Source organism: Gracilinanus agilis, chromosome 3 (assembly GCF_016433145.1).
Source record: "Gracilinanus agilis isolate LMUSP501 chromosome 3, AgileGrace, whole genome shotgun sequence".
Lineage (NCBI taxonomy): Eukaryota > Metazoa > Chordata > Mammalia > Didelphimorphia > Didelphidae > Gracilinanus > Gracilinanus agilis.
The window spans coordinates 342,689,410-342,704,289 of NC_058132.1; the positions used below are offsets into that span (position 1 = coordinate 342,689,410).

General features: G+C 39.7%; 1 protein-coding gene across 2 annotated transcripts in view; it reads right to left on the reverse strand.

Moving 5' to 3' along the window:
- CASR (calcium sensing receptor) overlaps positions 1-14,880 on the reverse strand; it is a 76,073-nt gene that overhangs the window by 56,359 nt on the left and 4,834 nt on the right. For both annotated transcript variants that reach the window (XM_044666743.1, XM_044666742.1), the window contains exons 2-3: positions 7,043-7,349; positions 3,704-4,591 (exon numbers count right to left, since the gene is read on the reverse strand). In XM_044666743.1, the coding sequence (XP_044522678.1) occupies positions 3,704-4,591; positions 7,043-7,349 (1,195 nt within the window). The remainder of the gene's footprint in view (positions 1-3,703; positions 4,592-7,042; positions 7,350-14,880) is intronic.

The window sequence follows — 14,880 nt, forward strand, 5'->3', positions numbered from 1 at the left end:
TTAGTGTTCCTCTCTCATTATAAACTGACCAACTTCCAGGCATCAATACATATATGATACCTCAGAGAGTGAATATCTAAAGGCACACAGAAAGAAAACTCACATGGCCCTTTACCACTACCTGGTGCCTAATCTCATGTAGCCTGTCTGGGTCTCAGTTTCCTCATCTAAAATAAGGTGGGTGGCCTCTGAGGTCCTTTCTAGCTCAAATCTAAGATCCTATGATCTCTCCTATAGAATGAATCATTTCTGAAAATCAAAGGATTGAAATGGCCAGCTTTGTCCAAAGATGTGCTAATCTTTTGCTACGGCAGTATGGGCAGCACCACAAAAACAATGAGCTGGCCCAATCCTAGCTACTCTGACCAGTGGCCGTAGAAGAAAGGTACAGTACTCTGCATTTTCTCTGCCTCCACTGGGTGTCTTTCTTCCAATTAGGTAAACATGATGAAATGAAACAAGGTTGGATGAGGTTCATAGGCTGAGGTCCCACATAGCTGTCCAAGAACTCTTGCTTACAGACACGGCTATCCTTTGGTACTTAGCATAGTGTCTGACATGTAGCCGGCATGTAATAAATGCTCATTGATTTGATTTGAGGAAAAATCACAATGCCATTATTAGAGATCCTGAATCTCTTTCCCAAATAAGGAAAAGAAAGCTTCTATAAGTCCTCAGATGGGTAGGATTAAAGGATTGCAGACCCCTGGATCGAAACTGTAAAGGACCTCTGAGGTCATTTTGTCCAACCCCTTTGTTTTAGAGATGAGGAAACAGAGGCATAGGGAGATTAAGTGACATCCAAAATTACACAGACAGAAAGGTTCAGAGGTGGGGGGATTTGAACCCAGGCTCTCTCACATTAGGGCCAATTCTTATTCCAGTGTATCATTTTGCATAGAAAGAAAAAAGTAAAACTATTAATAATTCCTTCCCTGGTTCTCCTACCTATTTCTTTATCTTCAATCTTGTGTCTATAGTGTATAGAAGAGAATGTCAATCCTTTAACCCAGCGTCAATCATCTCCTCCTTTTTGCTGTTCCCAAGTGCATCTCCATTCCTTCACATGTCCAACACTAAAAGCATCTCCCCAGAAACTCCCTCTCACTTAGCTCTGGCTCTTGTTGCCAATACTGGCTTGTCATTGGATATTTTCACTTGGCTAGTTCAGGGCAGCTAGGTGGCAGAGTGAATAGAGTGCTGGTTTAGATTCAAGAAGATTCATCCTTGTAAGTTCAAATCTGGCCTCAGTTACTTACCAACTGTGTGACCCTGGGCAAGTCACTTAACTCTGCCTCACTTTCCTCATCTTCAAAATGAGCTGGAGAAGAAAATGATAAGCCACTCCAATATCTTTTCCAAGAAAACCCTAAATGGGGTCATGAAGAGTAAGATGCAACTGAAATGAATGAACAATAAGAGAAGGGACAGCAGTGCATACATATTACTACTGGGGGAAAGAGGAAGGGTTTTCTTGAATCAAATAGGTCCCCTATGCTAGCTACCATGTGGATCTCTCATCTCAGGACAGCTTGGTTGCTAGATATAGTGTGAGAGGGAGGTAGGAAGGGAAGGATATAGCAAGGAAGCATAGGAAGGCAATATGCAAGTGGCCAATTGTATGTGTGAATGTTTCTTAAGCTGTACCTACCTGCATAATGTGGAGCAATGCCTGCACTGTACTACTAAGGTAGCAAAGTAAACTTACAGGTGTTAGAAAAAAATGTCAACAATAGAGGTAAAAGCAAAAAAGGTTTTCTATTAATCATCCTTTAACCAAAACATTCCAGCCAGTTGAAATTCTACTTTGGTACAAGTTAAGTACACGAATACTGAAAGGTATGCCAAACAAAGCACAGTGGGTGATTAGAGAGAATATGAGTAATCAGATGGAGGGAATCTGAAGCAGATTATGGCCAAGGACTGGTGAAGAAGCACATTTCAGGGGCAGCCAAAGGACGAGCAAATTTGGTTGGTCAGATTTGAACTCTGGTCTTCCTGACTCCAGACCCAGCACTCTATTCTTTGTGCCATCCACCTGCTTTCTAACATTCTTAGAGATAATTTAATTAGAGGATCTTAACCTGAAGTATATGAAGTTGTTTTTTTAAATAAAAATATTTTGATGATTGTATTTCATTATTATTGCTTTCTTTGATAACAGAAGTAATATACTAAAAAAAACCCTTATCTTCTGTCTTAGAATCAATATTCTGTATTGGTTATAAGGCAGAAGAGCAGTAAGGGCTAGGCAATGGGGGTTAAGTGATTTTTCCCAGGGCCACATAGTTAAGAAGTGTCTGAGGTCAGATTTGAACCCAGGACCTCCTGTCTTTAGGTTTCACTCTCAATTCCCTGAACCACCCAATTGCCCCAGCTAACGTACATTTTACTAGACATCTGCTGGTTGAAGAGTATAATAATACAAAATAATATAAAAAACTTTTAGAAAATCTGATTTGGGTCTTTTGAAATTAAGGTGAAGGCTGGCAATTATTTGAACCAAAGGCTTGGCTCGAATTTGTCCATCCTTCAGTAGCTTGGTATATATATATATGTGTGTGTGTGTGTGTGTGTGTGTGTGTGTGTGTGTGTGTGTGTGTGTGTATCAATAGTAGATCTCCACAAGATTGTGCCTGGAATCATTTCCTTAGAGCAAACATTAAGCTTAGCAAAAGAAACCAGATTGTAAACATTTTGAGACCAAGTACATCATCTTCTAAGTATAAGCCTGTGTGCTCAAACTGTAGTATATGTAGCATCATGCTTGGAATATTGTAAATGTTCATTCATCAAATATTTACTGAGAATCTATTATAATCAAGGAATAGCTAGGTGGCGCAGAGGATAGAGTGCTGGGCCCAGAGGAAGGAAAACTCATCTTTATGAGTTCAAATCTGGCCTCAGACACTCATTAATTAGTTGTGTGACCCTGGGCATGCCACTTAACCTGTTTGCCTTAGTTTCTTCATCTGTACAATGAGCTGGAGAAAGAAATGGCAAATCACCTCAGTATCTTTGCCAAGAAAACCCCACTGAAGTCATGAAGAGTCAGACATGGCCGAAAAATGGCTGAACAATTATAATTGAGGCATTATAATAAATATTTGTTGATGGAAAATCATTCTAACGTCCTAATACAATCCTAATAAATTCAATCTAATAACCCAATGTCCTTAAATCTATTTAAGTCAGGGGTTATTAACCTGAGATCCATGAATTTGTTTTTAAAGACACTTTTGATAACTATATTTCAATTGATGTGGTTTCCTCGTAAGCTTGTATATTTTATTTTATGCATTTAAAAACATTATACTGAGGAAGTCCATAGGCTTCACCAAGCTGTCAAAAGGTTTCATGACTCAAAAAAGGTTACAAATCTTTGGTTTAATGCATTATAAAAACATCCTTGTGGGCACTAACATGCTTATGGGATACTAAAAAACCTTTTAGAAGTCAGACTCTGGCCATGCCTATGTGTCAAAAACTGCCACGATGAAATATGGTGCTTTTAGCAAATATGCTTCAGTGTGTCACAGTCCATCAGTTTACAGAAATTGGTTGTTAAGTTGTTTGAAAGAAACAATTTGGCTGAAAACACGGGGTTCAGTCAGTGTTCTCATATGGGAATTGCTTTTGTGAAACGTTCCCTGGGCCAGCCTGTCTGCTACACATGCAGCTGCATTTTATACCGACTTCTTACCTGCCAAGCCTCGACCTTTTTTATGTCTGCACAGGAGCCATTGGTGAAGAGTCCTTTCCCAGGGGAACAGGTGTATATGTCCTGTAGGGCATGGGCAATGGAGTAGACAGCCAGGTATACGTTATAAGATATCCGCAAATGGGTGTAGTCCATATATGGCGTCTCAACACTGGTGATGTTCTCATCCCCGGTACACAGAGGACGGAAAGTCGTGGTTGTGTTGTTGGGCCTGTGCCTGCCTCCTTCTTCACGACTTTTCTGGAAAGGGTCTAAAGACAGAGAACCTTTAGAACCTTCCTGGAGGTGACAGTTAAATGTCTCCTCCCAAAACTCTTTGGCAAAACCATTGTGAACTGACTTCTTGGGGTGTACCTTCTGAAGGAACTCACGGAACCCTGGAATCTGCCCTGCCTTTAGTCCAAACCCAATTGTGCCTCCAATAACATGGAAAAACTCAGGCATGGCTATGAGCGAGGAGCTGGCCCAGGCCTCACTGGCCAGCCATATCCTGCCTGTGATGTTCCGGCGAACAATCTCCTTGATGAGAGGTTCCAGATCAGGGCCGCTGGAGAAGACAACGATCACTTTGGCTGTGGAATTCTGGATGACCTCCACCACATGTTGTATCTCATCCTCGTCAGAGTACTGGGAGATGAGTTCGCTGAAGTTAATGCAGATGTCCCTCTCTTCTGCCTCCTCTCGGAACTTCTCAATCCCTGGACGGCCATAGTCGTCATCGGCAGCGATGGTGCCCACCCAATTCCAGCGGAAATACTCGATGATGTCTGCCATTGCGGTGGCTTGATGCTCATCATTAGGGATGGTCCGGAGGAAAGACTTGTACTGGTTTTTGTTGCTCAGGAGCCTACTAGATGATGCGTAGCTGACCTGGGGCAAACAAACAACAATTTTTCTTTAAAAAGAGAGATACTAGATCAGTGATTCCCAAAGTGGGCGCCACTGCCCCCTGGTGGGTGCTGCAGCAATCCAGGGAGGCAGTGATGGCCACAGGTGCATTTATCTTTCCTATTCATTGCTATTAAAATTTTAAAAAAATTAATTTCCAGGGGCGCTAAGTAATATTTTTTCTGGAAAGGGGGCGGGGAACCACTGCACTAGATAAATGAATCAAAATTTCACTGGAGGGGGCAGCTGGGTAGCTCAGTGGATTGAGAGTCAGCCCTAGAGATGGGAGGTCTAGGTTCAAGTTCGGCCTCAGACACTTCCCAGCTGTGTGACCCTGGGCAAGTCACTTGACCCCCATTGCCCACCCTTACCACTCTTCCACACAATACACAGAAGTTAAGGGTTTAAAAACAAACAACAAAAAAAATTTCACTGGAATACCAACCAGTCTAGTTTATAGAATGATGACCTTGGGTTGAAATTCAACTTGTGGATAGGATTAAAAAGTGGATAATCTATTTTACTCTAATGTGAACCACTCAGGCCTATTTTCTGTGGGCATTTAAAACTCCCAATCTAAAAGTAAAGAGTTGAACTTATTAAAGATTACAAAGGTTCTCCACAGCTGATGTACCTGGGCAGGTAAGAAGATGGATAAGAAAAACTAAGTGTTATATTATGCTTTTTCATGAGATTAGAGATTAGAGACCATTGAATCAAACTCCTTCATTTTACAGATAAGAAAACTGAGGCAAAAGGTTAAGTGACTTGTCTAGGACTGTGCAGTAATTGAGGATATGAAGTAGGATTTGAACTAAGATCTTTCTGCATGCCACACTTACTCAAAAATTTCAAAAGGCTGGCAGTCCTTCCCTTTATCCTCATATGGGCCTTTGCCTCTGTCTCAGTCAGGAAGACCTGAGTTCAAGTCCCACCTCTGACATATATTGGCAATGTGATTCTAAGCAAGTTATTTAACCTCACAGTGCACAAATGATTAGCACAAATATTTCTCTAAGTGGCAGGATTTGGGTCATTACAGAGATGAATTTTTAAACATAATATCTTTCCTCAGATCAATGGGTTTTATATGAGGGAAATAGGTTTTAAAGCATTTTGGAAGTTTAGATAGGCAGGCAGGAGCTGAGATTCCAACCTGGGCTCTCTAAAAGGCAGTTGGGGTTTTGAAGGAGTTGGGAAACCACTGACCTGAGAACCCTGTGGATTTGGGGTATCTCTAAGCAACATCTGGGACCTTATAACTAGCAGGATCAAGGAATAGAGGTTGAGAATACTGATTTGCTTGGTGGGCAAGCCTGTCTAAACTTCCAAAAGGCTTTAAAACCTATTTCCCTCTTACAGATAAAGCTAGTAAGAAGAGAGGAAAGAAAAAAATAATTTAAAATTATGTCCCTCTGGCCCTTCAGGACCCATCCTCAACCATTTTTTGTTAGGGGGAAGGAACTGGTCATTATTCCAGCATTCCTTGCTCTCTACTAACATTCTTGGTATAGTCTTTCCTGACTAACCTTTGATTCTTATAAACTCTTGGGGATGGGTGTACTTATTACCCAGGGCTCCTAGAATATCTGCGATATTGGTATCATCTACTATGAAGGTATATCCATGTATTATGGATCTCAGTTTCCTCACAGGGGTCGACAGGCACTTTCCTGTTCTCCCCAGCTGCCCTCTCCACATACCTTTCACCAGTGTTTAGCTCGACCATTTAAATGTAATGTTCATTTTAGTCATTTATATGAACTGCTAACCATTTACAACTAGACTCATGTGGCAGCATGCAGATGACAGTTGTCATTAAATATGTGTTAAATTCAAAATTTCAAGTGATTGTAATGCCAAATTTTACTTGGACAGACTGTTTTTATAGTTTGTTGCCTAAAAAAGCATTTTGATTCAAGATCATTCAAACTATCAGGATAGATAGACATATATAAATGTGTCATTCTGTACTTGTCAACATGTGGGAGATCATAAACAAGAGTCATAAGGGATAGGCAAGACATGTTTATGCTATATTCATTGCTGTTAGTAATATTCACATCAAGGAAACTCCAGAACCACCAGGCAATTGGGGTTAGTGCATAATGAAGGGGGAAACTGTACCCAAGTCGAATCATCACAGAAGCTTACATTTAGAGCTGGGAAGTCATCTAACACAAACCGATAAAGAAACTGAGGCCCCAAGAGATTAAGCGATTGCCCCAAATCACACAGGTAGAAAACGACAATACCATGTTTTGGAAGTTAATTTTGCAGTTAATCACAGCTATCAGCATGATAGTGTCCTAGCCAAGTCCTCAAATGGCCCCAATATATATTTGTGCTGCTAGAATGCTCCCTGCAAGTATCTATTCATTCACAAAGAATTGACTCTCTCCAGACAGAGCTCCCCAAGAAGGCATGGGATACCTGAGGAATATAGAACAGTCCCAGCAGGTTTGCCACGGCAGTAGATATACCCGAGCCAGTTGCTCCGACCACGGCAATGGTGGAGGGAATGTGCTCAGAACAGTTGCAGAATTCATCCAGGTTCAAGGAATCAATCTTGTTCTGGGCTACAAAACTCAGTGTGGCCTCTAGGGCTTTGGAAACAGTGTTGCATGTGTCAAAGATTCTGTATCCCAGAGTCATGTTGGGGAGAAGAGCAGGACTGTTGTTTATCTCCTCGATGGCAAAAATCATAGCTTGTAACCATCTAAACCCTCGAAAATTATACCTGAAGGAAAGGAAAGAAGAAAGTGAGTGCGGGGCATTTTCCCATTGTCCACTTTATATCAGTATAATGCTAGTAGTCAAGCTCAAGATAACTCAAGGTAAGGAGTTTATAATCATAACAGCTAAAATGAAGAGAGCGTTTTAAGATTTATAAAGCATTTTACATATATCAACCCATTAGCTACTCATGATAGTCTTGTGAGGAAAATACTCTTATCATCCCACTTTAAAGATCAGAAAATCTGAGAGTGGTTAAACAACTTGCCCCGAGTCACATATCCTGTGGTTGTGGGATCCATGATCCATGTGAGAAAGCAGATGTTTTAAGATGAGAATAACGCATTTTTCATCTTCTGTCATTTTTAAAGCAAAGAAACCAGAATTCTTTATGAAAAGAGTTAAACATAATAATCTTAACCAGAATCAGACTCTATCAAAAGATAATATTAATTATTCAGTATCATTATTTAAACAATTAATGTGAATTATTGATTAATATCAATTATAGTTAAAAGATAATACATATGGAGCAAAGCATATAACAGTAAGTGTAAATTCAATTTGGTATCTTTTCCCTAAAATGTTAGATCTGTAAGAGTCCAGATCAAATTTTCTCATTTTATAGAACCAGGTAGAACCAGGCCTGGAATCTTGACTTTTGCCAGTGTTCTTTCTCTCAAAGCATTCTACTTCAATAGTACTTAACAATAATCCACATTTCTATTCACTAACCATAATCTACACTTTCATTCACAAACCATACTTAGAATATTCTTTTATAACATGTCTAGAACTCTTAGCTTCAGTTTTCTTGGCTGCCGTTGATCACTAAAGAAAGCATCTATAGCCTTTTATGCCAATACTTCTAGAAACTTCGGCTCTCCTAGAGAGAAAAAAGCCTTTCCTAGATTTAATGTCAACTAAATTAGAAGCAAAGCTCTGGTTCTTGTCATCTCCCAGTCCCTGTTTTTCTCATATGTGGCAGAAGTTGAGAGCGATTATCATCTCTAATGGATCTCTACATTAACCCCATGAATACCTTTTCCCAACTTAAAGTTTCTCTAAACCTCACTGTAAATGATTTGATTTTTGGAGAGGACTTGCTCCAAGTTCCCCACATTTCTTTTTTTTTTTTTTTAAACCCTTGTACTTCGGTGTATTGTCTCATAGGTGGAAGAGTGGTAAGGGTGGGCAATGGGGGTCAAGTGACTTGCCCAGGGTCACACAGCTGGGAAGTGGCTGAGGCTGGGTTTGAACCTAGGACCTCCTGTCTCTAGGCCTCCCACATTTCTTTTGATTAAGTTAGCTGGAAACTTCTGTGAACCAAATTTTTTATACCATTGTTAACCCAAAAAAAAAGTCTTGGGAACAAAAAAATAAACCTGCATCTTGGCACCCAGCTTAGAGTTAGGAAAATCTCAGCTTACTCCAGAAACTACATTTTCATAGAAAACCACATTAAAACTCCCATATGAACAGGAAAATTAACAAAGTTTTTAGATAGTGAGATAAAATAGTTTTGTTACAAGGTTAACAAAATTCTCCCTTAAACGGGAGTCTAATTATACATATATGTAACATTGACAAATGTATCTACTTATCACATATATGTATCTAGATAACAGGATGCATGTTACATGTAAACAGTATAAATGTAATTTATATGCAACATATATATGAATATTCAACGTATATGTATATGTGGGATGTACACATATATGTATATGTATATGGGCTATACACATGTGTGTGCTGCACATATAAATTAAATTTAAATGGGATATACACGTGTATATTTTTGTATATTTCTGTATTTGTATATATTTGTATTTTGTATATTTGTATATATTTGCCTATTTATATATAATATACAATTATAGATTCTCTAATCTTGATTGAACAATTGTGACACATGATCTTGTGAGTAATATTCCCTTAGAAGAGTCTTATTAAAAGTAGAACCTCTTTCTTTCTTTTTTTCCATCTTAGAATCAATACTGTATTGGTTCTGAGGCAGAAGAGTGGTAAGGGCTAGGGAATGAGGGTTAAGTGACTTGCCCAGGGTCACATAGCTAGGAAATGTCAGGCCAAATTTGAACCCAGGACCACCCATCTCTAGACCTGGCTCTCAATTCACTGAGCCACTCAGCTGCCCCCTAGAACTTCTTTCTTGAAATTAAGACTATCCCCCAAATCTAATATGTTTTGTTTCTGTATTTATATTTTGGGTATGTCAACAGTTGAGTTCTCTCCCTATGATGGTTCTTCTTGCTTTTCCACAGACACCAAAACAGGTGCTTTATATATATTGTATTAGTAATAGAAAATCACAATGAAAGGTAGCTGCCAAAAATATTCCTCTGTGTATGTGTATGTGTGCGTGTGTGCGTGTGTGTGCGTGTGTGTGTGTGTGTGTGTGTGTGTGTGTGTGACAGAGAGAGAGAGAGAGAGAGAGAGAGAGAGAGAGAGAGAGAGAGAGAGAGAGAGATTACAAAACTGATTGCCAAAAAAAAAAATACTCAGGAGGAGTTAAGTCTGAATTCAGGTCAGGACTTTAACGCATTATAAAGTGTTCTACAGGAAAAGAGTCACAGCTGGGAGATCAACAGCACTAGAAAGCTCAGTGGATTGAGAGCCAGGCCTAGAGATGGGAGGTCCTGGGTTCAAATCTGGCCTAAGACACTTCCTAGCTGTGTGACCCTGGGCAAGTCACTTAAGCCCCATTCCCTAGCCTTTACTACTCTTCTGTCTTGGAGCCAATACATAGTACTACTGTGTATCTTACTTACTTATCTTACAATACACAGTATTGGCTCCAAGATGGAAGATAGAGGTTTAAAAAAAAAAGATATATGTGAGTAAAATGTGTCCCAACATGACCATGTGACCTTGGGACACAGAAAGACCAGTAATAAATTCTATTTTTTTCAACCTTACCTTCTGTCTTAGAATCAATACTAAGTATAAATCCTAAGGCACAAGAGTGGTAAGGGTTGGCAATGGGGCCAAGTGACTTGCCCAGGGTCACATAGTTAGGAAGTGTCTGAGACCAGATTTGAACCCAGGTCTTCCTGACTCCAGGTCTAACACTCTTCCACTGTGCTACCTAGCTGGCCCTATTTTTAATTTTTATTCTTTAAGCCATTACCTCTTGTCTTAGAATCAGTGATAAATAATCTGGGTGTCCTGGGCATTGTTAAAGGGTACATCATTTCTGTGAATTATATCATGGAACTCTACTCTGAATGCATAAATTAAAGATAGCATAAAGATGCCCACGGGTAGATCATCTTCCTCTGGGATAGGGCACTGAGCTCAGTAGTACAGTATAGCACTAGTGCTTTGGAGTATTTTAGCTTTCAGGCCAAATCTACAGGACACTTTTCTTCTTGGATGCCCTCTTAGAATTACTCTGTGTGGCAAGCGGTAACCCAGGGCCCAGTCATGGGTCATACAAGATCACTACAAAAATGATAAGCACTTGAGCACCTGACAGCCTTTCCTGGAGGTACAGTAACCAGGACCACATATATCACCACCCCTGGTTGGAGAAAGATGGGGCAGAATGCCCAGACTACCCCAGCTAAGCAGCCACCCTCTCAGACCTAACCTGTCTGTTCATTTCTCCACTCTCTTGGGTGCTGAAGTATGAATCTCGCCAAAGCCAGGCTGGTTTGGTAATAGAACTCCAGCATTGAAAACGCAGTGAAACGAAACAGAATACTTATTCTTTCCCTCTTCTAGTTTCTAGTGGGTGCTTGAAGCTCATCTCCAATACTTGCCTCCAGATCTTTTTTGTTCCCCCAAACCTTTTGCTAAGAACAGGATCTACTTATTTCTTCATATGAGAGGATGGAGGGCTAGAAGACAATCTAGCTGACTAACAGAAGCATCTTCCATGGTTTTAAAGTACCACTATAGGTCATTGTATACTAGATGATCTCACAGTAGACTAAGGGTTGGGTAAGAAGTGTATTCTATTCTTTTATGCAGTGGACAGAGTATCTGGCCTAGAGTCAGGAAGACTTATCTCCCTGAGTTCAAATCTGACCTCATACACTTACTAGCCCCTGGCCAAGTCATTTAACTCTGTTTGCCTCAGTTTCCTCATCTGTAAATTGAGCTACAGAAGGAAATGATAAATCACTTTAGTTTCTTTGCCAAGAAAACTCTAAATGGTGTCACAAAGAGAAACAACAAAGAACTGCACAATGACAAATATTCAGATTCAGTCTAAGAAAAAGCTTCAGAAGAACGAAAGCTGTTCAACTAGAGAAAGGTAGTCTTTCAATGGAGGCTGGATAATCTGCCTGCCAGAAAAGGCACAGAGAGGCTTCTTCTAAACTGCTAGTACCTTCCTTCCCAAACTACCTTTTATTTAACAAGAGAACTAGGTGGTTCAGTGGAGAGAGTGCTATTTGGAGCTAGGAAGACCTGAGTTCAAATTCTGTCTCAGAAACTTAGTTGGACAAGTCACTTAACTTCTATTTCTTAGATTTCTCACCTATAAAATGGGGATAATAATAATATCTACCCCCCCAGGGTTGTTGAGAGGATCACAAAAGCTTTTTGTGAAGGACTTAGCACAGGCCCTGGCATGTTGTAGATACTATATAAAATGCTAACTATTGTTATTATGATTAGCTACATATATATGTGTATCTATTCATTTTTATTTATGCTCTATACATTTATATGAGCATTTGCTGTCTCCCTCATTAGAATACAAATTTCTTTTCATTAGGGACTGTTTGTTTTGTTCTTTGTACTTGGATCTTCAGTATCTAGAACAGTGCCTGGCACACATAGTAGACAACAAACACTTGTTGATCAGGTAGGATTAGACCAGACAGCCCCAAAGGTCTCTTTGAACTGTGGCGCATCTTAGTTTTTGACATCAAGTTACTTAAAGGTATGGTAGGGATGCAAAGGCAGCCACTCCTCCCATTTCCACAAAAAAACATGGGGGACACTTCAAGGATGATAGATAGACAAACATTTTCTCTTTAGGTTTTCTTACAAATATGTATGTAGGTTTCCCATTTCAGGTCTGGAGCTTAAATATATCTGCCCAACGGGGACATGGGCTTCAGGGAGAAGATCCACAGGGAAGTCCTGAGTGCAGTGAGATAAGCATGTCAGAATTCTTTTCCTTTCATTCCCTTCTAGAACTCCACATATACTTTGGGGACTACTGGGTGGGAACTTTGGATTTCTCCTCAACAAAAGCTTTCATTGGGGGAACGACCCCTCAGAAATCTCAAGTTTTGATTGGATTGGAGATGTGACCTTGATGGTATCTCCCAGACCGTAGAGGAATAGGCAGATTCCCTGACATAGTGAATAGGAAGAAACTTTGCCCTTGTTTAGAGAAATGCGGGGGCACACCCAACAAAGGAGGCAGGGAATTTGAGGATTCCAGGGAAATGCAGTATCTGAGTGACTTCCAACTGGAGGTATTTTTTTTTGTGTGTGTTTACAGCTGAGTAGTAAGAAGAAGGGAGATGTGTCTAGAAAGGAGTTCTCTCTGATCCCTCATATCTCAGTGGGGACATCTTTGGACTTTCAGGAAATACTTCAAGTCTGAGCCAACTTGACATGAATAAAGTTGGCAAGGCCAGAATATAGCTAATTGTCTGAGTATATACTACTTTACCTCTCCCTTGCATATCCAGTGTTAGAGTGCAAAGACTGAGGTTTCTGGACATTGCTTTCAACTTCCCTCTTCCCCCAGGGGAAAGTGAAATGTTTCTCTAGGGTTTGAGTGGTAGAGGGGATCTAGTTTTCCACCATGATCTTGTTGCCTGTAATATTGTAAGGTTTTGTTTTTTTTTAGAGATTCTTATCTTCTGTCTTAGTATCGATTCTAAGACAAAAGAGTGGCAAGGGCTGGCAATCAGGGTTAAGTGACCTGCCCAGGGTCACACAGCTTAGAAATAACTGAGGCTAGATTTGAATCCAGATTCTCCTGACTCCAGGCCTGGCACTTTATCCATTGTGCTACCTAGCTGTCTCTGCAATATTATAAGTTAAAGGTTTGGGACTCAGTAATATACATTTTGTGTGCATTTGTATTTTTTGTGTGTGTATTACATTCTTTGTTACATCAAAGGAACAGAATGCTGGCCAGTAGAAAGTTAGTGCAATGAATGAAGAGAAAGAGCAACAAGAGATTTTCTTTGGGGGGATTATGGCCTTTTCATGGCAGGTTTATGAACTCTATCTGAGGTGTTTGTTTAGGGCCTTATTTAGAAATTGTGATTGGTTAGAACCTTAGGGCTTCTAGACTTCTATGTCAGGTACCCAAATGGTCTCGATGGACTCTGGGAAAGATATAATTCTAGGGCAGGAATAATTGTAAGTTTTTAATATACATCAGTATACAACAAAAATGATTAGAAATAGCCGTCTATGAAAAGATACGACAAAGTGGATAGAGTACTGAACTCGAGTCAGAAAGCCCTGGATTCAAATTCTACTTTTAACATTTACTAGTGGACAAGTTACAACCTCTTTAAGGCCCAGTCTTCTCATCCATAAAAGGGGCACAATAATAATTCATATGGTCATTGAGAGCTAATGTGAAGGTATAAAACACTTTGTAAAATTTAAAGCAAAATACAAATGTCAGCTGTTATAATTGACAGAATTATCAATACAAGGAAGTTACTTAGTAGGCTGTCATATTTGGCTTGAGTTAAAATGTCCCTAAGGTAATCAATGAATATTGATTACTGTGTGTTTTTTAAATATAATCCTGTTTCCAAGGAGAAATCTGTGCATATGTGAAACTTACTCAGTATAATCTGCAAAGGGGCAGATCACTAAGTGTAAAAAATTTGCTATATTTGCAAAACTAAGTTTGCTGGGGAATCTGGAGGCAGGAGTCTTGCTAAGAATTCTGGTAGGGAAGCTGAGTGTCCCTGGCAGAATGTAAGTATTCTTGGTATTGGTGAAGGTTAGTCCTTAAAAGCACATGAAACAAAAATGACTTTTTTTTTAAAGCCAAACCAAAAGAAAATTAAGATATTCTTGTAAACAATTTTTAACTACCTCTGTGTGTACAGTCTCTATTTAAATGAAATCCAAATTTCATGAAGCAATTTTGATGTTTCATCATGTTTCTTAACCCTGGATATTTGTTTCCCTTTTTTGGAGAAATATCCTTGATCTTTAGACCCTGTGAGAAAAGTGGACAGTTTGTGCTGAAAAGGATGTTAGAGAGATTTTCTAGTTCTGATTTAGTTGGATCTATGGCTTTATGGGGTCATATAGGTAATGCAGAGGATAGAGTGCCAGGCTTTGAGTGAGGGAGACTCCTCTTCCTGAGTTCAAATCAGGCCACAGACATTAGCTGTATGACCCTGGACAAGTCACTTCACCTTGTTTGTCTCAGTTTCCTCATCTGCAAAATGAGCTGGAGCAAGAAACGGCAAACCACTCCAGTATCTTTGCCAAGAAAACCCCAAATGGGATCTGAAGTGTAAGATGCAACTGAAAAACAATTGAACAGCAACAACATTGGTTTCATG